Here is a 27,884-nt window from a genome sequence, read left to right as displayed (position 1 = left end):
GGCGCCATGGCTAAGCGGTTACAGCGCCTGTCTAGTAAACAGGAGATCCTGGGTTCGAATCCCAGTGGTGCCTTCTTTTTTTTTTCTTTTTAAAATGCAAAAAACATTTCAGAATATTTTCTTTCTAACAATCACAAAAAACAACACATGCCAAACATAGTAGAGGTCTAAAAAAAGGTAGAAGCGACAAGATGCGGACCTTAGTTATAACGTGCATGGCAGTAGGCAGTAGCGCACCCAGAAAAAAAGTTAGGGGGGGGGGCTAATTCAGAAATGTCAGCCGAGTGATTTGCGACAATAGTGACAGTGACAATAGACCAATGCCCATCCCTTTGATTAATATTTAAAGGCACAACCCACCGGTTGCCGATACATCAGGATTCGTTCTCTCAATCAGATTAGATGTTGGCCTAGGGAACCCCATGCATCCTCATCCCTACGTCCACTCTTGCAATCTTCTATAAATTTCGACTTTTTCGTCATGTATGACAAAATAGAATTAGCTTTCCGTTTGCCAACACAAATAAGTGCGAAAACAACAACTAGCACGAAAACAGTTTGAAACAAAACACTAATTTCGTAAACAATGAATTTGATGTGGACGTTTTTCCTACTTACAAAACATTCAAATTTAGTTTTTTTTCAACTAAAGTCCCAGACGTCTTCGTCTCTCTGCTCAAATGTTGTATAGCCTACAGTTTTACATGTCCTTGTGATTCGGCATTGACATACGGAACATCGGTATGTCCACCAGACATTTGACCACGAGAGTACGGGAGCATCTGAACTTTATGGAGTTAAAGAAAAGTGCCTTCAAAGACCATATCATGGAGTGTTCTTTTTGCTCTGATCGAAAATTCTCTGCCGACTCATTTAAAATTTTACGCAAAGGCAAATCCCTATTTGACACCAAAATTCAGGAAGCGCTGTTAATGAAACGCTATAACTCAAATTTAAACAAACAATTATTTGCTGGAGGCGCGTCCATTCTCTTCAACATTTACTTGATGTATCACGTTCCCTGTGGTGCAAATTTTTTTGTAGTTATTTCCGTAGTTGCCTTTTCCTAATGTAATTTTACCTTCAAGAAGTTGAAATTCATTGCATTTTTATAAGCATTTTCAGATTCCTGATGAGGACTTAAGTTAAACCGAAAACGTTCGACTGTTAAGTTAAAACTATTTGTAAATATGTAAAATATATTGTTATAATGCTCAGCCCTGTTGTGTCTTATTTATAATACCTAACCTGTAAGCAAAATGTATAAATGAGGAACATACAAAAACTTCATTTTTAGTGGCGGGTTTGGGGGGGTGGGGGGCTTGAGCCCCCTTAGCCCCATGCTGGGTGCGCTACAGGTGCATGATAGCCTACGTGGCCCGCACATTCTTCATCAAGCAGGGGAGACCGGGGATAGTTCGGACGCGGGGATACCTCGGATAAGGCATTTGACGTCACAGTAGAGTATTGTTAAATCACGTTTACCAAAGCTTTGTGGCTCCATTACAAATCAGGATAAAGTTTGCAAATATGTCTGGTTTTCTTAGAAAGTTGAGGCCGAAAAAGTTACTTTATCAGTGATATCGAGATTTTAAAATTGTACGTGTAAGGTCATAATTCCGTTGCAGTTAACCAAAACAAACCTTTTATTGATTGAGGTTGTAGATAGAAAGCAATACTCAGATAAGCAAGTGATGATTTTGACCAGCAGTTAATCAGGTAGCCATATTTTCTTCATTTACCTGTAGTCACGTGGTCGGGGATACTTCGGACACAATGGCCGAAGTATCCCCGTGGAAAAAAATCAAACTTAAACAAAATCTTATTTTTAGATTTTTTGAATAATTTATTGGATTTTAAAGACATAATGGTTCGGACATAGGCCTATAAAAGAAAAACAGATGTTCTGTATTAACTGTCAAATCAACTCAAAACGTCTGCATAAAATTGCTGTCCGAGATGACCCCAGGCATATCCGAAATTACCCCGGTACCGGGGTGACTTCGGACATTTGAGGACCGTAGAAATTATGCCATTTATAAGCATTTCCGGTTTTCTGAAACAAACCTAACCTTTTTTGGCAAAGCTTTAAGGTTTACAACAAAATAACATTTACGAACTTGCTGTGTACTTTAAAAAAATATGGGCTGTTTTCAAAAAAATCGTCCGAGCAATCCCCGGTCTCCCCTAACCCATTATTTTTAAATACTTTTCACTGTTAGATCGGAGGATGTTGTTATTTGTAACGTCATCATTAGCATTATTGACTTTTACCATTATTACATCATTACCGGTAGCATTATTGTTAAATCGCCTTGTTCTTCTGGCAATGATTCAGTAACATAAATCTTACTTGTGAAGAAAGGGGTGTTCTTCCCGGCTATCAGCACAAGGCTGAGCACTCACTAGTATAGCGAGCAGTTGGCAGTTGGGCGAAACACGTGTCTATCGCTGTCAATTCTTGCTACAAATCGAATTTGTCAAAACACTATAGCACTAATGAAAGAGTACAATATCAAGCGACACTACTGTGCAATCACTTTGCTAATTATGATAGCATTGTGGCCTTGTGGGTCAATTACGGGTTGACAAAATGCAGCAGTTGAAAAAGTCTTTGAGCAAACAGCAAGAGGTATTTCACTGTTAGCCTACAAGAAAGACATTGAGCATGGACTTCTAAATAGTAGCATCTGGACTGGAAACTCAGTGGGCAACATGAGGCCAAACAGTTGGTACAACAGTTAGCCAACAGTGGGCCAACAGGGTTAGGTTACTTGGCTGTTGGTCCACTGTTGGCCAACTGTTGTACCAACTGTTTGGCCTCATGTTGCCCACTGAGTTTCCAGTCCAGATGCTACTATTTAGAAGTCCATGCATTGAGCTTGTTACAAAACTGAGCTTCAAGATATCTGAAGCAATTGCCGAAAAAGGAAAGCCGTGGTACAGTAATGGTGAATTTATTAAAAATTGTTTGGAGATATTTATCGAAAATGTGTCTCCGGAGAAGAAATAGTTGGTAGAGCAAACAAGTCTGTCTCGTTTTACAGTGGCTTGCCGAATAGATGATCTTTCGGAAAATATTGAAGTACGGTATCTCTAAAGCAGAGGATAAGCAAATGCTCTGCTTTTAGTATCGCTTTAGACGAGAGTACAGACTTGAGCGATAGGCTACTGCTCAGCTAGTTGTTTTCATACGAGGAGTGACAGATGATTTTGAGATAATTGAAGAATTTTGGATATGGCAAGTGTGAAATCAACAACAACTGGTCAAGATATTTGCGAGGATGTAATAAAATTGATGAAAAAATTTGAAATAGATTTTTCTAAGTTGGTTGGTATCACCACAGATGGAGCGCCATCAATGGTGGGAAAATACAATGGATTTGTCAAAAGATTTTTGGATGCTATTCAAACTGAAGATGTTTTGGTGAGCCATTGTATCATCCATCAGGAAAACTTGTGCTCGAAAGTATTGGATTTTGGTGAAGTCATGAAAAATGTTGTTTCGTGTGTTAATTACATTCGAGCGCGGGGATTAAATCATTGGCAGTTTAAGTCGTTTCTGCAAGCGCTTAACTCTGATTAGGCCAGATGTAAATTATTTTTGTGCAGTAAGATGGCTAAGCAGAGCTGCCACTTTAAAGAGATTTTGGAATCTCAAGGAGAACATTCAAACTTTTATAGAAAGTAAAAATCAAGATGCTTCCTTTCTCAAAGATGATACATGGCTGAACGATTTTGCTTTCTTAACTGACATCACCCATCACCTTTCGGAACTGAATGTGAAGCTGCAAGGAAAACATCAGTTAACGAGCAAGATGGTTGAACATATTTCCTCATTTCAAACAAAACTACAACTCTTTCGATCTCAGTTGAGCAAAAGCATCCCTGACTCCCTTTCCTTGTCTGAAAGTAGAAGCGTTCAAATTCAAAACTGTGAAAAATATGTTCTATAGGTTGAAAAGTTAAGTTCGGCATTTGAAACTCGCTTTGAAGATTTTCGAATTTGAATTCTTTGAAGTTGCACTATCCCTAAAAAAAATCAGTTGTACAAAATAGCCTATTACCAAATTTGGATGAACTCTGCCGGGTCCTCATCGAGCTTGAATAAACAACGAAAAATAGGGTCATTCCACATGAAAACAGCCAATATGAAGATAGGTGTTCCCGACAATTTTGTTTACCAAATCAAACGTCATATAAAAACCGTTATGGTCTACTTAACCTAGCTGGCATCTTACGTCATGGAAATTGCTAGAAAATGTCCAAATATTGCACCATCGGTCGTAAGACCTGATGAAATATTGCATCACTACCTTTGAACAACGGTTTGAATTGCGTGACCAATGTCTTTCGTTATTGCGTCACAGTTACTGTCTACGTGCATTTGAGATATCGCAAATTATTCTAGTCATTCGTAAAATTGTTTGTTGGAAGTCAGTCGCAAGTTTAACTGTTTGCTTGGTGCTTGCTAGCTGGACAAATTTTCCGTCTTTTATCTAATTAGTTTGTATTGTAGTGACAGTTTTTAGAGGCGTACGGCGTTGCGTCCCATTTTCAATAGCCGCGGGCTAATTTTACAGAAATACACTTTTTGAATAGAAGTTTCAGAAGAGTGTTTCTCTTTCGGTCATTACATACAGACGAACGGATCCGGGAACTTTATGTTACAATTTTCCCACGAAGAGATTATGGTTTACCGCTGTGACCAATAGGCTACCAACAAACTTTACCTGCTTGCTGGTATTGCACCACCATAAATTAGAAGAGGTTAATAACAGTGAAACTGAAAGGCTAAAGCAAACATGTGATGAAGGACACCCTCTCTATGGATTAACTGCTGCACAGACACGGTTGAAATTAAGAAAAAGCTTTCTAACACACGTTCAGCAACAAAAAAGAAACAAGGCTTAACAATGGAAACAACAATTCGAAAATGACTCTACACTCGGAAATGAAGGTTCCATCGTCAGAGTCCCTTCTCCCACCAGCAAACGCTCCTGGAGAAAACCTTGAATCGACTCCGCACCGGTGTTGGCCCTGTAGTAAGTGTGTTGTGAATCTGCAATGGTAAAGTGGGGCTACAACACGGTGTTCCCGACAATTTTCACCAAATCAAACGTCATATAAAAACCGTTCAAGTCTACTGAATATTACGTCATGGAAATTCCTAAAGCATGTGCCAAAATTGCACCATCGTTCATAAGACCTGTTTGGACCTGTTTGGGCCTGTTTAAACAGGAAATATTACATCAGCTTAAACACTTGTTGGAATGACTTCATAATTGTCTTTCATTTATTGCGTCACAGTTACTTTCTACGTGAATTTGAGATATTGATATCTATTCTGGTCATTCGTAAAATGATTGTTTGAAAGTTGGCCGCACATTTAACTGTTGGCTTAGTGCTTGCTAGCTGGACAAAAGTTCCGTCTTTTATCCAAGTAATCTGTTGTGTAGTGACAGTTTAAGTGGTGTACGCGTTGCACCCCCTCGTTTTCGATAGCCACGGGCTAATTTTACTGGAATACACTTTGAATAGACGTTTCGAAGGTGTGTTTATTTTTCGGTCATTACGTACAGACAAACGGATTCGGGAACTTTATGTTACAATTTTCCCACGAAGAATTATGGTTTACCGCTGTGACCATAAAAAATAAAAGACGGAGTTGTTGGTTGGTAGGCTACAAAAGCAAAGAAATAATAAAAGAAGATCTTGTTGGTTGGTAGTCTAAAGAAGCAAAGAAAATTAAAGACATTTCTTCTCGGTAGGCAACTGAAGAACTTTAAGCTAAAAAGTAAAGACATTTCTTCTCAGTTTGGTACAGAAGAAAAAATAACTTTGACATTCATTGGCAAGAAAGAAGATTAAAGGCAATCCATCTGTGCTTGAAGATTCAAGTGGAAGAATCCAAGCAAGTTTTGTGGACGTTTGGACTTCACATACTCGTACAGCTACGGTATCGTGCATTTAAATTCTTTTTTGTATTTTTTTTACGGTCTTTGCAGTTAAGTTTTTTATAACTACTGTAATTTGTGTGTTTGTGTAACTTAATTTTTTAATTGTTAAATTTAGCCCTAACATTTAATATGTCTACACTCGGTGGCGACAGGGACTCGACCGCCGTCGACTCGACTGAGTTTAAGCCTGATGATGTTCTTTGCGGTCGGGCAGGCCATTCTGGGGAGGGACCCATTAACGATGAGGCTAAGTCAGTTCGAGAGGCCCGGCATCTTAGACGGGATATTTTGACTCAAATTGGGAAACTTTCTGTAGCCCTAGGTTCTTTGAGTGATAAGCAGGAACTGTTAATTTTTAGATCTAACTTATCTACTTTAGAAGAGGAATTAAGGCATTTCCATGCTCTTTTGAGTAAAATTGTTAACTCTGCAATCTTGGCAGAACTTCGTGATAGGGTAGATCCCGAATTTAACTCGTTAAAAAATAACTTCGAACAAAAAGAAAGTGAGTTGTCAGATAGGTTGGATGCTGACATACATCCTGAGGATAGCGCCTCAAATGTAAGCACTAGGATGTCTGAGAGCTCGTCACGGATAGTTGCACAAATTAACCTACAGTTAAGACGAGAGGAGCTCCAGATCCAAGCTGAGGCCGAAGCAAGAGCTGCTGAGGCCATCGCAAGAGCTGAAGCCATACGAGCTGAGGCTGCCGCACGAGCAGAGGCTGCCGCAAGAGCTGAGGCCATACGAGCTGAGGCCATACGAGCTGAGGCTGCCGCGAGAGCTGAGACCGACGCGAGAGCTGCTGAGGCCGAAGCGAGAGCTGCTGAGGCCGCCACGAGAGCCGAAGCTAGAGCTGCTGAGTTCGCACTCAAAGACGCTCAGTTGAGGGCCGAACAACGTAAAGAGGTAGTTTTAGCTGAATATCGTTCTGAGTTGGGCTCCCGGCGTAGCTCTAGGAAGGGCTCTTCTAGGCATTCCAGAAGTGAACATCAATCACAGTTTAATTTACCTAACCTTTTCCACACGCCTGTTCAATCCGTAAGTGGACCTGTACAATCCACATGTTTTCCAGCTGTTTCAGGAGGTCTCGGGGCCGCGGCTAAGGATCTTCCGAAGGCTGTAGAGCCAAGGTCTGCAAATTACAACCGAACTCCTCCCCCAGAGCGTACAGGTCACGGGGCCGCCATTAGCAGTAATGCTTTGCCCCCTTCACAGTTTTCAGCGCCGCTAGTTTTTGATCGCCCAGCTACACGTAATTTGGGTGGTTGTGAGAGGCGTATCGTGTCTCCTGATTTTAACGTATGTGAGGATCGTGATCGGGCTGTGCATGTGACTGAGCCCACTCAGCCCATTAAGGGATATAGCTTGTCTTCTCCCGCTAAATCGAGTTCTCAACAGCAGGATTGCTTTTTTGAATACCAAAATAGTAGGACGTTCTTCGATAAGGCGGCCTTGATTGGTTACGATGGTAATAATATGCCATTTGTCTTCTTTAAAAATCGTGTTATGGCCTTGATGGCAGCTTCGCCCTTTAAGGAAACTCGTTTGACTTTGTTGCAAGCAGCTTGTGTTAGAACAGCTGCACAAACGATTGCTAATTTGGTTTCTGACACTCCTGGCTTGTCAGAGGAAGACAGGATAGAAATGTCGTTAGCTCGCTTGTCCCAACGTTTTGGGGTTCGTGGAGGTCTTTTCGCAGAACCAGAAATTAGAAAGTATCGCTATGGTAGCAAATTGACTTCTATCTCTTCCAGTGATTTGAAAGAGTTTAAAGATGAATTGTCGCAGTGTTTGCTTTACGCGAAAGCTTATGGTCAGCGTGATAAATTAGAAGGACGTTTTGTTTTGGATTTGGCTAAGCGACTCCCGTTTGACGCTAAGCAGCGTTATCTTGACTTTTTAGGTGATCAGTATGGTAGCACTGAGGAACCTACCTTTCAGAGTTTGTTTGATTTTGTAGTACGGGAGGAAACGCGCAAGTCGACTGATTTTAGCATTATGCTAATGGGCGATTCTGGTGAGTCGCAGCATTTTAAAAAGTTTGGCAAAGGAAAATTGCCTTCATGTCCGGTTAGGCAGACGTCGGTAAAACCCCATGATAATGTGATTTCAGGGAGTTCGCAGTACTCGACTGCTGTTGGCGCACCGCGCGGCGGTGTGGCCAGACGTAGTGACATACCGGCATGTTTTTGTTGTTCGTCACGTGGTCAAGTTGAATATCATTTTTTGTCTAATTGTAAAGAATTTTTGCGCTTGACACCTAAAGATCGGAGAGATGTCATTGTGAAAGCTGGCAAATGCTTGAATTGTTTGCGCCAGCATATGGTTAGAGACTGTAATCATGCAAATAACTGTCGTAAGTGTGGACCTACCAACGATAGGAAACACTATTTTCTTCTGCATGATTTTTATGTGACGTCACGTGATTCTCTGGATTTGGTCGGTAAAGATGAGGCTGGTGCCAGAGTTCCTGTGCGTAATGTTAAGATTGGAAATGTTAAAGCAGCCTTTAACCGCGTTACTGCTGCTCGTGTTTTGAATCCAATGACTGGCAAATCGAAGTTGGTGTATTGTCAGCATGATCCTGGTTCGCAGTTGACCTTTGTTTCGAGTGACTTGGTGTGCGAACTTGGTCTTAAACCGTATGATAAAGCGTCGTTTAAAATAGATACTCTGGCTGGTCAGAAACCTACTTGTGCTGACCTTGTTAAACTCAACATCCAGTCGTTAGAGACTGATGAACTGTTTTGTGATATAACCTCGGTGGTTAACCCAGCTTGGGCTGACGATGTTAAAACTTTACCTCATAAACAAGATTTAAGTGGTTTCCGTCATTTTCATGACGTGAATATGTTTCATTTGAATGATTGTAGTACTGTAGATGTACTGATTGGCAATGACAACGCTTATTTGATGTGGGCAAAAGAAGAACGTGTTGGTGAAAATCGCAGTGAACCGCATGCTTTACTCACTCCTCTCGGTTGGTTGGCTTGTGGTGGTAAGTCACCCTTAGTTGAAAGCGTTGCTAAAGTGTGCAGAGTGCAGACGTCTTCAGAGTCGGATGTCATCTCTGGCTTTCAGCGTAAAATTGAGTCTCGTGATATGGAAATAGCAGACCTGAATAAAGTCATTCAGGATTTGACTTTGCAAAATGAAACCTGTGAATTGTCTCGCAATGACATTTTGGCTAGAGAACTTGTCGAACCGAATATTGAGTTGAAAGATGGTCGATTTGAGATACCTGTACCGTTGAAGGAAGATATTGATTTACCTAAAAATTTTGTGTTGCGTCAGATAGAGCTGCTGATTTAAAGAAGAAGGCTTTAAAACAATCTGAATTCCGAGGAACTTGTGTAAATGATGTAATGTCTTCTTGTCCTGACTTGTCTGCCTTGTTAAACCCTCTGGCAGATGTCTTGGCTAGATTTCGGCTTGAAAGATTTGGTTTCATGGCTGATGTGACCAAATACTTTTTTCACATTTTGGACTCTTCAATACGTAAGCCCAGTTTTATTGAACTGCTTACGTACACCAGTAGTGCCGTTCGGATCGTGAACGAACGCCCTTTGGTTCCTTTGAGTGACGACCCTAGGGATTTTACTGTCATCACCCCTGCCTCACTTTTGACCCCATACTTAGACCCATACTGTGCTGTTGGGCAACCACATGATCGTGACCAATTAAGAAGGGATTATCGGTTCAATTTGTCACTTTCTCAGCAGTTTTGGAATAAATGGATCGATTTTTACTTGCCAGGTCTTCAGGGCCGGAAAAAATGGCTAAAAATGGCCGAGAATTTGGAGCCTGGTCAACTTGTAGTGGTAGGTTCTCTCCAAGACATTGGTAAACGTGGGAAGTATCAACTTGGGAGGGTGCATGAGGTAGTTCCACAAATTAGGAAAGGGAAGCCTGTGGTTCGTAGAGCCAAAGTTGCCGTCTGCAACTATGATGAGAGTACGGGGAAAGTGAAAGTAGACTACGTGTTGAGGGATATTTCGTGCCTCGCCCCCGTAAAGAACACCTAAGTGTTAGGGTTTGAGCCTGGTTTTGTCTGCGGTGGCCGACCCTTGTCTGAGCCCGGAACAGTCGGTTATTAGCGCAACCATTGTATATAGCGTCATTTAGCGTGTACTTATGGTACCAATTTCATGTATCGTCGTGTTTATTCTTATTGCTGTTCATTCTTTGCATGCCCTTTGTATTTGCGTATTAACTTAAACGTGAGTGATTCAAACAATTTGTGTATCATGTGTTTTTATTCATTGGCTCACAATTGTCGTCATTTCTTTTTAGTTATGCCATGTCAGACTGTCATAACTAGGGGCCGCTATGTTCCCGACAATTTTCACCAAATCAAACGTCATATAAAAACCGTTCAAGTCTACTGAATATTACGTCATGGAAATTCCTAAAGCATGTGCCAAAATTGCACCATCGTTCATAAGACCTGTTTGGACCTGTTTGGGCTTGTTTAAACAGGAAATATTACATCAGCTTAAACACCTGTTGGAATGACTTCATAATTGTCTTTCATTTATTGCGTCACAGTTACTTTCTACGTGAATTTGAGATATTGATATCTATTCTGGTCATTCGTAAAATGATTGTTTGAAAGTTGGCCGCACATTTAACTGTTGGCTTAGTGCTTGCTAGCTGGACAAAAGTTCCGTCTTTTATCCAAGTAATCTGTTGTGTAGTGACAGTTTAAGTGGTGTACGCGTTGCACCCCCTCGTTTTCGATAGCCACGGGCTAATTTTACTGGAATACACTTTGAATAGACGTTTCGAAGGTGTGTTTATTTTTCGGTCATTACGTACAGACAAACGGATTCGGGAACTTTATGTTACAATTTTCCCACGAAGAATTATGGTTTACCGCTGTGACCACACGGGCCCAGTTACATGTATCCGTCGTATGACCAAGCCTCAAACAGCGGACCGTTTACTTGTGTGCCCCCAGCTTACCACCCTATGTAGCAAGTGGAACCTTTTCCAGAGGTGGGCAGTAGCGCGCTACTTTTTGTAGCGCCGTTACTTTTTTTGGTAAAAGCGGAGCGGTTAGCGCCGCTACATTTTTTTTCAGTAGCGAAAGGTGCCACATTTCTTTCAGTCGCACTCCCGCTACTTGCCAATTTAAAGTGAAAAAATGGCTCTGTTTTGGAGATTTTTCTTGAAATCAGTGCGTGAAAAAATTAAAACAGAATCCATTCGACTATTGCGGGAAACATCAAACCACACTGGTAGGACCAACAAAAGTGACACCAACCCTTTAGAAAGAATATTTTTGACTAGTTGTGGATACGAATGTATTCTGCAATAGTTTTGTCAGGGAAAACGATTGTACTCGAAGGCCAGCCGCTCGACAATCACTAGACCGGTTGCTCCACAATCCTTGCTGGAGCACAACACCAGTGCCTCATCCTGGATCACCAATACCTGGCAAGAAAAGTGGACACACAACACCTCCAGACTCAACACCGTTGTCCCCTACGTTGGACCCACCAATCCACCATGCTACCTGGAAAGGAGCTCAGCCGACCTGCCTGGGTACGACTGAACCGCGTCCGCACGGGTGTTGGGCGTTTCGCATCCTTGATGCACAAATGGGGCGTAACAACATCTGCGCATGTCTCTGTGGTGCAGAGTAATAGACAGCAGACCACTTCCCGACGTTTACTCCTCCAAGGGCAGTTGGTCTGCCTACACTAGGGGACTCTACTGTACAATTAAGTGGCTGCTCGAAGAATGCCGGGACATTTGACCCCAATGAAACGTAGTCCAAAAACCAACCTCTCATACGAACGAAGAAGAAAAATGATTTAAACGCGAAATAGTCAAAGTATTGTTTGGAGCGCGAATTATGTTTATTAAACCGTGAAATAAATGCTGTGCTGTGTTTATAGCTTTCCGAACTTTTTCTTATTAAACAATATCTCAATTTGATGATGGTAGACTCTGCAATGAAAATTAACTATGTGGAGACTCACGCAATGCAGTCGCTATTCCAATACCCCGGCGACTAACAGCGTGAGATCCACTGACAAGATTTTATGTTGCTCACATTGATATACCGGTAATAGGCTACAGTTATTCAAACGAAGTGAAACCAACCAACAGACAATGGTTTTCGTATGGGTTTACCGTCTGCAAACGTGGAAACAATATAAAAAAGATGAATTTTGCTATCTAGATTCTAGAGTGTCGCGCAAGAAAAATAAAGATTCATTTTGGTGTTAAAGAGCATCTCCCTTTCCGCGCTCTGTCTGAAGGCGCTTTTAGGCTGGCTAGACGTAAGGTAGCTGCGTGGTCATTTGTTACGTGCACAATAGATATTTTCAGTTGTGGCCCGCCGACCAAACTGGTTGCGTGTATTTGGCCCAGTAATGCTGCAAGTTTGCACAGTAATGCTGCAAGTTTGCACACCCCTGCCTCCCTGTAATCCAATTTTTTTTTCAATTCAGCTTGCCTGGAGTAACAGTTCGCTCACCTAACCACACCTTGTTCGATGCACCGTTGTAAAATTTACAATACAATTATTTTAGAACTTTGCGCTTCTCATTGTTGAAAGGGTCACTCGACATAATAAAATTCAACGCACAAAGAGTCACAACAAATAGAATGTGGTGAATGGAACGTTCGAAATGGCCGCTGATAATCACAGAGTGGAATGCAGATTTTTAAAAAATATCGGAAATTCCATAAACTGTGATAAAAATACATTAATATCAAAACGAAGTAGTTATCCACTTAAGAATTTTTTAGTTTGTTGCCATTGATAATTACGATTGGTTGAGTAAGTTATCTCTTAAAAAAAATTAGTTTACAATCAGCGCATAGACTTACTGTAGTTTAACGAATGGACAGTTGAAGACATCTACATATTGCAAGCAAAATCGAACTGTTGGGCAAATAGATCATCTGTGAATTTGTTGATGCATTTCACTAAACGCAATTTTTCATTTAATTATTGCTTTAAATTGGAATTCACATTTTTTGCATGGCTACGCGTTTTGATGAAGCGTATACCTACTGCCAGTCACTCCGTCTCTTACTTATACAACGTTGCCAAATGCAGTAGCATTGATAGGGGAGATTCAAGTGGTACTTTTGGGCCCGGTATGATTTTAAGGACCCGTAATCTTTTCAAGGAACCCAAGAGTTTTTGAAGGAACCACCGCGTATTCCTTGGATATAGTGAGATTTTATTAAAGGTGTCTTGATTTGGGGCTCGAGGTTCTTATTGGTACTGGGCCCAAATTATCCTCAAAACGGCCCTGGCCACATATCGTCGCATGTCCATCATTGCCCACGCAGTATGAATGATAATGATGATAAATAGCACGCGTCAACAAACACACATCTGCAATGAACATAAAGAGAAAACTTCATGGTACAAACTTTCACTGGAATTTGCTGTAAACCTTTCATAAGTTAACAGCTCATTCGCTTACCGTCAGAAACAAATGGGCGAAAATACCAACCTACATACAAATACACTACAAACTTGGTGGTATTATGGTCAAAAATAAGCTAACGTTTAGTGAAAAATGGTTGAAATGCTTTGTCAACCTGAAGAAGAAGAGCCTTAAGGCAGGGACGTAGCTACATGTGGGCTTTAGGGAGCAAAAGCCTTCCCAAAATTATATCTAGCCCGTCAAAAATGGGTTGTTAATATTATTACAACGTTTTAATAACATTGTAATACATGTTGAATGACGTTTTATAAATGTTTGGCGGCATTCAGAAGCTATATTTTTAAACAAACTCTTTATTTTAAATTTTAAATATTTTCCCTTCAACAGTTGGTTTTGCACCCCTAACATTTTTTTTCTGGCTACGTCACTGCCTTAAAAACAGGTTGCTGAACTATACGTATGTCGTATGGTTACTGCATATTTGGCTCATTTTCACTCGAAAGCACAAGGTAAAAAGCTCGCCTTGTAAAACATTCAGTAGGCTACATCAGCTATTTTCACATCGTTTTATTCTACTCCCGGCTGTGATGTCGTAGCCAACGTCTGAAAGATGTAGATAAAGGTATGAGAAAATTTAAATAATGTATGCAATAAATCGTAACAGCACCAGATGATTTGGTAAACCATTAAAAATGTTTTTATCAAAAACAGCGCCTTCACACACACGAAAAATGTCGTTTGCAGTGGCTCTATGCTAATAAAAATAAACGATATAAATGTCAGGTCATCTACTGTGTCGCTGAATCGATGGCCAATATGTTTGGAACTGAAAGAGGGCCGTTGCTTGCCATTTGGGGCGTTGTACTTGATGCTGCAAAGGGTTCGTATTGTGATTGAGAATTAATTGCTGATGAAAAATGTTGTGGAATGTGCGGAGAGATAATTGGTGGCTGATAGTCATGGTTAGGGTGGTATGGGCTGGGGTGGTAAGGTTGTGGGTGTTGGGAAATTTGACCAGGATAATAAGGTTGTCCAATGGGGTTAAGAGCTGATGCTCTATGGTACGGGGAGCTTATGTTTGCACCTGTGTAGGGCTGTACTTGTACATGAGATGTTAAATACGTATTATCAACTTCTTTTGGGGAAGAAGCGGTTGCTGAAAGTTGGCTACTGTTGCTTTGGTTTGGAGAATATGTATCACTGGCTTCTGCAGGCTTGATAGAAAAATTACTCAGCTCATTCGTACATTCCAGTGTGCTGGTATTTTCTTTTTGCTCAATATCTTTGTTCTCGTCTGAAGATTTCTTTTCTTCGAAGCTAGGTGAACTTTCGTCATCTGCTGATATATTTTCCTCCGCTGAGCTTCCTTTGCTTTTGTCTTCATCTTTCTGCGAGCCTTGGTTTTCCTTCTCCCCATCTTGTCCATCTTGCTTCAAGCGCCTCCATTTTGCTCTTCTGTTTTGAAACCAGGTTTTGACCTAAAAATATATACACTGACGTTTAAAATACCGCACGTAAAAACATTTGCATATTTTTAATGTTTTATTTGTGAAGAAGATTTTACAGTTTACGTCGCAAGATACTGATGAGAAAGTCTTGAGAATAATGTTATTTTTATTATTTTGTTTGTTTTATTTGTTTTTTAGAAACATTATATATTGCATAGGTTAAGTACACCTTTATTATTTTCTATTATATCTACTATATTTTAAGGTAGATGTACAGTACGCCTACTGCTCGTGCTAAATAGCCCCCCAAGAAACTACAGCAATAGATGAGTCTTAAAAATGTTAGAAAACTATACTAAAATAATGATTGAAATGAAATATCTCTGGTAGGCTAAGCTTTGCAACGTGTAAAATTTAGCACAGACGGTAGCCAGCTTTTTTTGAATCTGTGAAATCAACACCTTTCGAATTCTTGATGCTTGCCTGCAGTAGCGAATTATTTTTGTGTTCTCAAATTTGCATCTGAAAATTTCCATTGTCTTTTGACAGTGTTTGTGTGCGCAATGCTTAGGTAAGGTTTAGCCAAGAGTGTGGCAAGTGATTCTCTTTGGTTGCAATATGTTTGCAGGTAACTTTTGCGTCAAAAATACAGCATCACATTACAAGCGTAGGCCTAGACAGATTGTGCCCCCAAACGGACTTTTGCTGCTCCTGTTAATCAGATTGAAATGTTCAACACTAACCTAACTGAAGCGTTTCTTTATGTTTGCCAATTGCATGTTATTGTGATGTAAGCTGATTGTATTGATTGGCAAATCAAGTTATTTCTCTCTCTCTTACTCCATGCTATAAATCTTCAGTTGCACCACCTGTTTGATGTCAGGCCTCACGCAATGGTTATTTGTTGCAATATGACTTTTGTCGGCTTTTCACGTGTTTTGAAAGACGACACTGCGTCAAACCACACTGCCCCGGAACCCATAGCGTGCCAGACCGAGATTCTTTTGCTTTTTGTGGCATTTGTTACTTCCTGTTTGTGAAAGCTTGGATTTGTTCTTTGTGTTGCATTCCATCGCGACCTAATCGCGTACCAGGCTCTGTTCCTTTCTAAGACCGGATACGTAATTTCCTTTCGCAACCTGATTTTAGCATTTGTTTGAATCTGAGACGTGGGCACCTTTTGGCTACCTACTCGCACTATAAACCTGCATTGCAGAGTGTGGGCAAGCCAGTTCAATCGTGCGAAAGGAAAATTTAGAAACTCTTTTTTCGACTAGTCACAAAGTGGAGCCAAACAATGACGTCTTTCCCAATGTTTGTTTCCGGTGTTTTCGAGATTTTTGCGAACTTTTTCCTTTTGTGCTTGCCACTCAAAATTCAACTTGTTTACGAAATTTTGCTTTTTGAACAAAGAATCCAAGAAAAAAATGTTGCATTGCTTTGCAGCAACAGGAAATTCATTCTGGAGGATAAGTGCAAAACATTTTTTTATTGTTGTGTGTTGTAAGGGAAACGTAATTTGCGGATATCAACCATTCTTTCAACTGAAGGTCGCATGCAGAAAGTGCTTTTAATGCAACACAGTTCAAGTACGATTGTTTTGTCAAGCTGTGTAGCAAAGAGGCATATATTTATATGCTGCATGGTAAAAACTCATATGAAACCTTGTTCAATAGCTTGGCGTAAAATATTCCTCACTTAGCCTACTGAGTTCAATTTAAAGGAGATTTAACCTAGCCAACTCTTCGCGTGCGAGGATGCGACTCCGGTATTTGTTTCATCACATTTAACTCCATTACAAAAACACTTTATTTCAGATTGCATCTGTATCCTTTCTACATGCCCCAATAGTGCATATGTTACATAGGCTACCAACTTGATGCCCCAGTCTCTATTGAATGCGTTAAATAGAGGAGACGCTAATAAAAATAACAAATTGTAACATGATTTTGGCATGACAAATATTAAGGATAATTTTGCTCAAATTGTCTGTATTTTACTTTTTAATGATTCCTGTTTAGTAATTTTTACTACAGCCATGAAATCTATAGACTTGTGTAGGGTTACCGCTCCAAACAAGCCAACAAGATCAATCTCCACAGAAACGGGTTTTAGTGTAGCTTTTTATTTCAATGTTGTTTTTAATATCTCGCATCATGATGTGGAATTAATCGTTTGTTTGCGCATGTATTTATTTTGTAAAATGTGCAATTCGGTGCTTTCAATTGATGTGCTGCGAGTATAGCAACTCCCACTAGAGAATATTTTTATAGCCAGTAAAAGCGGCATATACCGCTAATATATAGCTCATATATAGGCTATAGATATCAATTTATTGCTCTCAATCATATCCGTATTAAGCTAAGAGCATTCTTTCAACAGCGTTGTTGTGTGAGACTATGTACCTGCGTTGGCTAAAATCTAGTCATTTCCGCTGCATCTACAGAGGATTGTTATACAAGGCACTATATTAGAACATATAATAAGATCTATTGGCTGTTTTTACTTCATTGTTTGCGTTTAATTGCTGCATTATGCCAGTCAATGCAAAGATGACCGAAAATTAATCAGAAAACGAGTAGTGCGAATAACTCATCTTAATAAGCTGATTAAGAATTATGAATCAGAAATAGGTATTTGGATAATGTTTGAATGTGTGAAATTATACTGCTAACTTTTCCTTTCACTTTAGAGTTTAGACCAGTGGTTCCCAACCTTTTTAGGCTTACGGCACCCTTCAAAAGATAAAAATATTTTCTGGCACCCCATGGTGGCAGACAAACGATCTTTCATCTCGAATGCAGCAGGTTGTTGGCTTAAACCTGAACGGTTTCACACGTAGCACTTTAAAAATGGTATCTGTGTAGCTTCTCTACTTGATTTTCTGTTTTAATGCAGTGTGAAGAAAAATAGGCAAGTTTACTTGTTGTGCTCTTGGTAAAGTCAATCAATAATAACACTTTCAGACATCAATGCAATAATAGTAACACTTCTGTACTTAACTTGAATACCACTTTGAAACAACATAAAATAAGGTTTTCATTTCAAAGTCAATGTGAAACTATATTGCTCCTCTCATAGCAGACAAAATGGGCAAAAACCTTTTTATGCAGAGCATTCACCTACCGAAGTACAGTCGACAATCAGCACAACTTGTACAGACATTGATATCACAAGACAAAACAATATAACTTTACAAGGGTGCCACACTAAAAATTTGTGACCATGAAACTTCGTATAGCTACGTATATGGCATGACAAAAAATTACTCCTAATGATGTAACAAAAACAATCGTGTATGAAAATTGTCATCAGCAACAATGATCCTAGCTAACCATTTGAAGACAGATAAGAAGGATACAACTTGAGTGGAGAGGTAACTTCTTTAAACCATAAACAGACATAACTCAGCAACAACACTACATTTAACATTATAACAACAATAAGCTAACCTTTTCGGCTACCATACAGCCCTTTTCAAGCCTATAAGAGAAATATTATAAAAGAAATACTAAAAAATCAAGAATAAAAGTGAATATGAGTAATAGTTTGCGGCACCCCAGAGTATTGTAAATGGCACCCCGGTTGGGAACCACTGGTTTAGACCTTCGGAAATATTTCAACCACTTGAATTTATTAATTTAGATTTCCAATCAACTTTAGTTATGCAACGGTTTCAAGTTAGTTTTTTTTAGAACATTTTTAACTCTCTAAACAAGTTACCTAAATGAATAAATATCACTGCACATCATCGGTATAACTTGAAAAAACAACTTTCCGGATTGAATGCTTATGCTTTATTTCGATTTTTTTTTTTTTTTTTTTTTTTTTGTCAAGTGCAAGTGTAGTTTTCACTGATTTATTTCCTAACATGGCTTGCCGTAGCGACTTCATGCAACTAAGTATAGATTCAAAATGAAAACGATCAGTCGATTTCACGTGAAAGGTACCCGTGAAGCCACGGAACACGCGTGATTATATACCGCCGTTAATAAAATGTGATTGAGCAAGCAAAGTCAACGAGAAAATGCTTTTTTGTTAAAAAAAACATGTATAAACGATGTTTTTTTCATTATTACAAAATGCTGGTAACATCAATAGCTGTTTTTATGTATGAATTGCATTTTATTCGACAAAGATCAAAATGAATGACACACTATTTTATCTCCACAGCATCGTAACTTTAGATAAGGGCTGAAAGTATAATTGTTGACACCTTTTTTAAGGCCATATGGTTTCAAACAATTAAAGGCAAGCGTATATAGAGAAGCAATATGGGTTGTTAAACGCGTATGGTCCTTCTATAAGCCAATAGACGTCCTCATTTTGCTGAATCTTTGCAAAGCTAGTTGCCTCCATTGAGGCTGTGGCTGAAACCTCAGCGTCTTGTCATTTTTGCCATTGAAAGGGAAGCTTATGTGTCACGTGACTTCCTGTTCCTATGGAAACGCTGCTGGTGGGAACATGCCGCTTGGGTTGTTAATACGTGTAAAAGCTGATGCAACATCAGAAGATTTCACGTAAACTCGACGTTTCATTATGTTAGTTTAGCATACCGCGATTGCATTAAACAACTTGGCATGATGGCTGTTGGAAATAATTCTTTTCCCGTTTCTGAGTATTGCAGCCACACATGTAACGTGTATCTGTTCAATTCATGCATGGCGAATTTTGTAGCAAAAAAATCTTGCTCCTCTTAAGATACGGTGTTAGTCATCGGAAAAACACTTATAACTTTATTGGGCAAAAAATAATAAAATTCCTACCTGCCGTTCCGAAAGCTGTAAGCTCTTGGCCAACTTCTTGCGCTCTGGCGGTGAAAGATACTTTTGATTGTCAAACTTTTTCTCTAACTCTGCTGTCTGATCGTTAGAGAATCGAACCTGCCCCCCTTTGCGTCTGTGCATGCTGCGATGAACAAATGGGGATCCCCATAGAACCGGACGGCCTGAAATTATCAAAATTACATTGGTCAGTTTTCAAAGCTTGAACACTAAGATTTCAGTGCTAAAAAAATGAGAGCAAACTTGCTAGCAGTGCTGTGGAGTCCAACCACCGATGCACTCCTCTGAGTTTTTTAAGGGCAGATTCTTGATATGTCAGTAGCCTACTTTCGTAACTTCACGTTTTTTAAATAATCCAAGCCACTTACGTGGAGCAGAGGAATTGCAAAAAACGTAATTGTGTGCCACGTCACTTCTTACTTGTTCAGAGAAAATTAATTTGTTAGATAGGAAAAACTAGATACGGTAAGCTTTAACTAGGTGCTTGTTTGTAAATATTTAGTTTATAACTACCGACGTTTTGTAACAATTTTCATTGTCAGCTATCTGGTAAAGTTGTGAAAGCGCCTAAACTTAATCAGAAATGTGTGTGTTTTTTATATAGCGCTGTATCCATTGCAGATACGCGTTGCTCCTCAGCGCTTGACAAAGCAGACAGTGTCAGTGCAGCCGTATATAGGCGTCCAAAGACGTTTGTTCAAAACTCAATGAAAGCACCGGGGCTGTGTTTTGGCAAGCACTGAGTGACATGTTTGAATGTTGACACAATAATCGATTTATTGCTTTTCGTTGACTTATTTAAATCTGCTCCTACCGCCATAAACCTGGATACTTGGGTAGAATAAAAAGCACATCTTCTAAATCTTTGAAATGAGACCGTATCTGCGATCTTTTAATACTTGTTGAAACAAACCCCTCTTTTAGCACAATGAAAGATGATAAACATGATAATAACGAACATGATAACTATCACACGATGATGACTGCCGTAGTTGGACGTAAAAAAAGAATTGAATATTTGGTGATTATGCTGTGGAAAGATTAAAAGTTATATGTCCAATATGATAAGAAAGTGGATGTCTGCCGACCCCACAGTTGACATAAGCCTACTGCTGGGCGCCATGACTTGTTTGCTTCGTCTAGGACACAGCTACCTACTCTCAATCGTACATCGCAAAAAGTTATGTGGTTCAACTTACAAACTTTCTGTAGCTATCAAAATAGGAACATGATAAAAAAATTTGATTTGGTCAGTTACGTTTTATGAGTACAAAGTGCACACAACCTCTTGTAATAAATTGTGAACACTGATTTATTGGAGACCAATAAATAATAAAGTCAGTAAAGGTCATGCATCATTAAAAAAATTTTAACTAAAAGTTACTTTATAAATTTATAGTAATTTGGTTAAGAGAGAAATCCTGAGATGAATGCGGAACTAAGAATGGATTTCATTTCAAAAAACAACTTTAGAAGTTTGAGAAAAATGAGTGTAGGTTAGGGGATTTGAGGCAAATGTATAAGGGTAATTAAACGCTTATAACTGTGTTTGTAATTGCTTATTGAGGACCAATATATTGTGTTAATAGGAGAAGACTGAATTGATAACAGGGCGCCTAATATGTTTGGATTAAAGAGTACAAATATACGATAACGACCCGCAAACATTATCCGGACTTGTCGTCTTTGCATGTCACTACTATAGGCGCTATAATTGTCTGTTATGACTTCAATATTCATAATCTTTTGTAATTAAAAAAGATTGTTGTCTAAGCAACACGTTTTTGCGCTGTTGAAACATCAGCGAAGTCAGACGTTTGCTAGCAAGAAAGTTTGCTGACGCTGACGACAAAGTATCGTGACATCTTTGGCGTCAGAAAAAGGTGTATTTAAGACAAAAATTATTAATTGTCTATTTATTGATGTGGGTAATTTTTGATTTAACGTAAAAGTTGTCTTATGCTTCTTTGGTAAACAGACCATTTGGAAATGCAAATTCAACTTCCTTCGAGAAAGTTTCAATATGTTTAATCCCTCTACAACTACATTGAGAATATCCAACCAAACTATTGCAAATGTGGGGAGTCTTTTACCACCAGCTTGGATTCACTTGTGAGCAGACGCTAAAAATGCATGGCTATTCACAAATGGCACGAACGAACATGTTCCGGAAAAGATCCATACTAACAAAATAGTACCACAGACACACAAAACTTAATCACATCAATGGTTTTAACAAAATTTATTCACGAGAAAAAAAAATTCTAACTACTGTAGTGACGCTACTTAGTTTCATAAGTCTGTGGTTCAGAAAGTAAACTCTCTACCAACCTTCTCGTCAAGAAAGTGCAAACAAGACTTAAAATAGTTACTTTTTTTTAAATAGAAATAGCTTTTGTAAAATATTTTATTACACTGTGTTTCCTAAACGGTTTCTCAATTATTGTACAACTTCCATATATTTGCTTGGAATGCTCGTGGTCTACAGCAAGAACTATTGATCCAGACCAGAAATAGCAATTTAATATTTTATAAGCATATACATTAATTGTAGCCTACTGGTTTTAGGCAACTGGTTTTAGGCATTCACTGCCTTCAGTTTAACCTCTAGGTATCTTGTTGCGTGTTTTAACTCTGATTCTTGCTGCTTTACTTTATTTATTTTATCAGTATGTTTTTGTGTTGTGCCATCGTTGCTGAACAGGTTGTGTTAACCTGTTTTAGCCACCTTGATAAAGTCAGTCGTGCTGACTGACGAAACGTCGGAAATACATAAAGCTAGTTATCATCTTTAACATCAGGAGGTAACCTAGTAAATAGTCACCAGAAGAACGCAAAGTGCTTTAATTATCATATACATTATTTTGAACATAAAATTGCTCATTTACTTTACAAACGTTTAAGTGCAGAATGGAAACGCTTATGTTTCATACCACTACTTCTTTGCTCATAGATATGTTTGCGAACACATGACGAATTGCCCTCTGGAGCCGCCAACAAAATTGACAATTGTGTCCCATATTGGGTTTTAGTTGTCGATTGAGTGTTATACAAATATTTGAATTTTTTTATGGAACGCATCATTCGATAAATAACATGGTATTAAACAACGTCATTTAGAGTTTCTGTAACGTTTATTTAACGTGAAAAAATTTAATTTGTTTGCAAAACTAACTCAACGATTATGCAAACACTATTACACTACTTCAAGATAAAACATTTCCAGTTTAATTGCCCGATGACATATAATACAAGTTTATTGGCAATCGCCACATTCACATCGCAGTAGTTGAACCTTTCAAACCTGCAGTAGATTTCCAAGCTGAAACCTATCAAGCAGTAGAAGTAGCAAAATGGAAGAATATTTCTATACAAACCTATAACCTACTGCAAAACGTTTCTGGTTGGAGAATATAACCAACATGGGCCTGATGTCCACATTTCTTATACAAATATGTTTTGATACAAAATGTGCTTTAGTATTTCGGAAAATCATCGTTAAGCTGATAAAAAGATATATCAGTAGCGTTTATAGAGGGTTCCAGGGGGTACTTTTGGACCCGGGCCCGAGACGATTTAGGGGCCCGGGAGCTTGAAGAAACCACAGCATATGCTTTGGATATAATGCATTTCTTAGGGATGTCTTGATTTGGGCCCGAGAATCTCATTGGTACGGGGGCCAAATTATTTTCTCAACGGCCCTGCCCTCTATCCCAAAAACACAACCGACGATCCAACAATGTACAGTAGGCTACATACCGAACAAAAGTTTGTCGTCTACGAAGTTCGCAAGTTTTTGCAAGCTAGGTGCTTGTGAGATTTGAGGTCGGCCTAATCCTTATAATTGCCATGTATAGACAAAATGTTGCGGACTTTTAACGTAAAAACAAAAAATAACGGTTTTGCTAGTCGCAAAAGTATTTTGGACTGTGCTTGTACCAACACGTAGTAAAATATTAGTAGCCTACACATGTAATTTCTTAACCATTTATGTGTGAATAAAATTAATGTGTATAACGATTTCAAATGTCAAAAAATATTGAAAATCTGAATATTTTGTAATTTTAGGTATTAACATCTTTTTTTTCAAGATGATACAAATGTTGTTTTACGCGTCTATTTAGCCCAACAAAGCGTGGATGTAACTTAAATTCTATTGTATTAACGACTGGAATGCAATGTTCGAAAGATGCTGATCAGTAGGAACAACGTGCGGTGCCATTCTGGCGGCTAATTGTTTGCAAACGCAACAATCAAAGACAAATACCAGCCACTGAAATGCGAAGTTTTAGTCCATACCAAGATGGCGACAGTGGTTCCTTTTCTGTTGCTGAAATCGATTTTAAGTAGAATGGTTGTGATGTTCTGGTGAAGTGGCTACCTCGCTTGCCTTTGATGCTAGAAACCTGAGTCTGATTTTCGCGCTCAACCACCGCCACTCTGTTTGCCGAGAGCAGAAGAATGAGTTGCTATTTTCTAGTGATAGTGGAAAACCATGCATCGAATCTGGTACTATCACAAATGTTGGAGCAAGCAGAGTAATTGCTTGAATTCTGAATTAGAGGCTGGGACATTTGCCTGGTTAAGCACAATAAGAATTTCCAACGGATTGCATAAAGATAGTTGGCTTCTCTTTTAATACTCTTTTTATGCTGAACATTAACGATTGAGTCGGTTATTCATGCAAGAGTGAAAATGCGCAAGTTAAATTTGCAATGGCTCCGGAAAGAATTCAAGGGTTTTACCAGTTGCAGTTAATTATAGCTTGCAAAAGTATTTTTAAACTATTTGTCCAAACATTTGTGCTTTTCACCAAGGCACAGCAGTTGTGTTTCGGTTCGTGTCACGCTGTGTGAATGGGGGATACATTCCCAAGTTAGCCTGTAGTAAGGTACGGTAAAAATTACGCCCACGTCAGACTTATTTGAAACTTTATATTGATTCAACGTAACTTTCAAGCAAGTTTGCAACTGTTTTCCCTCGGACTATAAGCGACCAGGCCCGAAAAACATATCCTGTAATTTAATCCAGCAATTTCCACTTTTGGAAATTGTAGCTCACATGGATGCTTTAAACAGGCAGCAGGCCTGTACATTCAAACAGTAGTTGTTGTAACACATGGTTCGAGATTTTGTTTGAGCTAAATGATGAAAAAAGCCTCACAAACTTCATTATTAGGTTAAATTATTAGCTGATTTGAGATAAAAACATCGTTTTGAATGATACTTCATGTACCTTTTGTGTACACCAGGCATTTTTTTTTTTTAATGAATTAAGCATCAATTTTAACTTAATTTCAACCTACCAAGAGCAGTTTGAAATAAAATAACCTTTATTTTAAAAAAGTTCTTGTAAATGTTTTTCGTTTCAAACAGGAATAAGACTGAATTTGGTGTTAGCCTTTATGCCGGGATCAAGCCATCGGACTTGAAGAAGGCTAGATAGTTGGATGATGATCCTAAATGCAAGGCCGCGCACTCGCGCAGCTTCAATTTTATCGCGCTTTGTAACTTTGCTTTGTTTCGTTTTTTATTTCGAACACGAACTGAAACAAAACGATATAGTTTAAAAATTTGACTTCAAATAAAAATATTTGTTTGAAACAGCCCAAAAAAATATACATTCAAACACGAAATCCACAATTAAATCGTCGTCGTCGTGTGAGCGTCTGGAGCCGAGGGTCTATCCTTTTACCACCCCAGATTCACGATGTTCCCGGCTATAATGGAAGGCTACTAGAGAGCAGCCAGTCGTTGTAGATTAAATTGACAATTAAATAACAATCTGTTAACTTCTTCTTCAACAGATTAATCATATTTGATCAGCTGTGGCCTCCCATATGAACTCTCTCCATTTTGCTCTGCTTTTGTTTTTGCTAGGACTTCTAGCGTATTTTTTATTCTGGTAATTTGCTTCATATTGTCAAAATATTTCATTTTTTGTTGTCCCTTTGTTCGTTTGTTAACTAAGTCACCTCAAAATGTTCTTTGGTCTACTGCTATCACAAAAAGCGTTACTGAGTTTTATAAGGCATCATATGGTTCACAAAGGGGTTTGTTGAGCACTCAATTTTTTTTCTTAAAATAAGCAAAGGTGTGACAGATAAAAATTAATAGGAAAAAAAAAAAAATTAATAGATTGATGATATGGTTATCTTTCCATGCTTTTGTGACTACGGCTTGCTTCTATAAATGAGTTACTTGATTCAATTATTTCGCTACTGCGTTTTGCACCGCATTGCAAGATCAGGTTGTGGCCAGTGTATCTTTAAATGTTAGCAGGTAACATAAGGGTATCGTTAAATGTTTTGGTCAACAATAACTTAAAAAAAAATCAATTTATAATTTATTGGTTAATTGGGCTATTTATGTGTTTGAAATAAATTGCTCATTGAAATGATTATATGAGAGTTGCATGTTGGTTATATGTTGATTGATCTATTGAGTAATATATTGGTTGTATATTGGAGTATGATATCACTTATTTTGAGTTGTTTTAATCAACAGTCGTTGTAGCTTAAAGTGTAGATATAAAAGCTTCAAATATTAAATCAAACAAATAGTCTCAAAAACTCTTGCAATTGAGCACCGCCTAAAAAGAACATACAAGCTTATTTAAAAATAAAATAAAAATTTTAAATAAAAAGTAAAAAATGTTTTAGTTCCTTCATTGAATTTTGTCCTCTCCAAAGTAACTACTTTAATTAGAAAATTGACATTGTTTGCCAATAAAGCGTTAAAAGGAGTTAATGCAAAATCTTTAAAACTTTTACTGTTGTTAAAGCAACGAAAGTAACTTTGAATAAATTAAAGTAGTAATTGCATTTACTTTGAGATTTTTAAACGAAATTGTTATGAGATACGTTAGTTGCTCACAGAGGCATTATGTGTTCAAAGAAAAAAGTGTGCATGTGGTCAGTAAATATTCATGCGGATCGCCATTTTGTAAAAAGCTTCGAGTCCTCTCCATAGTTATAAATTAGCGTACAGGTTTACCAAAAAAAAATCAATGAAGTTACCTTTTGAGTATCCAGCCTGGCGGTCGAGGAACCAGTTGTAGTCGTGTCGTTGGTAAGGATACGCATCTATTCTCGGGCCAGGAGGGGCCGGTGGACCGAGGTAATGGGCCGGGTTGTATGGAAGAGCTGGCGGGTTATACGGACTTTGGACTCCGCTAGCGGCGTCGTAAATTCCCGATGGTCTGGAATACCCTGCAGTGGCTGGGTAACTGAGCATTCCCGCGTGATGCGAAGGTACTGCTTGGATAGGAGTGGGAACAATGGGTCTTGTTATGTGATTGTGACGGGTTGGTGACACTCCTAACTGCAGCGAGATGTTCGGCGATCTTGGCGCCATGTAAGAATTCACACATTGATTGTCTGTTGATGATTGGCTGACCATATATGGAGATGTAACCGGTTGCAAGCCATGCAAGTGTCCAATGGGAGAGCCTTGATTTTGCAAGCAGTTTCCAGGTGATACCAAGAGATCAGGTTGATGAGAGATCATCCCACTAAGAGGAGCGTTGGGAGACACAGAAGGGAGTCCAATCATTCCATTTTGATCAGGATCTGTACTCACGCCATTTGCAACTGGAGTAGAGGAGCTCTCAGTTTCATCGCTAGCTGTTGATGTTGGAGCAAGGATGTTGTCGATGTAGAACGGAGTAGGCTGGTGGTTGACGAAAGATGATGTTGATGTCATCACACTTCCAGATCCAGAGTAAGGAGGATGAACAGGATTCTCAAATTGCATCATATTAACTTCAATACGTTTGAATATAATCTGCTCAAAAAATAATAACCATTAAATATTTTTTTACCTTTAACTTAAACACACACGCCTTAAAATGAACAATAACTTATTGGGCAATCAACTGATCAAAATGCCGTCTATGTTTACTCCCTATTTAGTTAATAAAAGTACATTATCTTGATGTCATGCATAGTTGTAAGTTTTTTGTCATAAGAAAGGAGCTGTCTATTAAAGCTTTATCACAAAACTGAACTAGTTCAAAAGATCCTTCAAGTTTGACATTTTTTAGATTCTGACTGCTAACTTATGATGCATAAGTTACGATAACCGTCTTCTAACTCTATTACGAATCTGTAGAAATGATCATTTGGAATCCTAATGTCAAAACTATATCCTCCAAATTGAATCATACGCCCTGCGATTTATTAAAAACGTCGAAATTCACATAGGATTTTTCAACATCAAGTACAATATGTTACACAATATTTATAACATCTGCTGAAATAATTTTGATTCCACT

The 27,884-nt window shown here is 38.7% G+C and overlaps 1 protein-coding gene and 1 non-coding gene across 2 annotated transcripts; one reads left to right on the top strand and one right to left on the bottom strand.

The window, feature by feature from the left end:
- Positions 1-73, top strand: Trnat-agu (transfer RNA threonine (anticodon AGU)). The gene has a single exon. It is a non-coding gene; the product is annotated as a tRNA-Thr (tRNA).
- Positions 74-12,489: 12,416 nt separating this feature from the next.
- Positions 12,490-27,378, bottom strand: LOC145766446 (uncharacterized). The gene is made up of 3 exons (XM_082578160.1): positions 26,629-27,378; positions 19,593-19,774; positions 12,490-14,856 (listed from the first exon to the last, which is right to left on the bottom strand). The coding sequence occupies exons 1-3, from the start codon at positions 27,365-27,367 to the stop codon at positions 14,167-14,169; spliced, it is 1,611 nt and encodes a 536-aa protein (XP_082434286.1). The 5' UTR covers positions 27,368-27,378; the 3' UTR covers positions 12,490-14,166.
- Between the last annotated feature and the right edge of the window lie 506 nt (positions 27,379-27,884).

Source organism: Aplidium turbinatum, chromosome 3 (assembly GCF_918807975.1).
Source record: "Aplidium turbinatum chromosome 3, kaAplTurb1.1, whole genome shotgun sequence".
Lineage (NCBI taxonomy): Eukaryota > Metazoa > Chordata > Ascidiacea > Aplousobranchia > Polyclinidae > Aplidium > Aplidium turbinatum.
Note: the sequence above shows the minus strand (reverse complement) of the source record. Positions and strands in the feature narration are given on the sequence as shown.

Excerpts from the sequence above, each read along its gene's own strand:
- LOC145766446 (XM_082578160.1), bottom strand. The coding sequence starts at position 27,367 with ATGATGCAATTTGAGAATCCTGTTCATCCTCCTTACTCTGGATCTGGA. Across the intron at positions 19,775-26,628 it reads CCAGGCTGGATACTCAAAAG|GCCGTCCGGTTCTATGGGGA; the intron begins GTAACTTCATTG and ends TGATAATTTCAG. Across the intron at positions 14,857-19,592 it reads TACAGCTTTCGGAACGGCAG|GTCAAAACCTGGTTTCAAAA; the intron begins GTAGGAATTTTA and ends ATATATTTTTAG.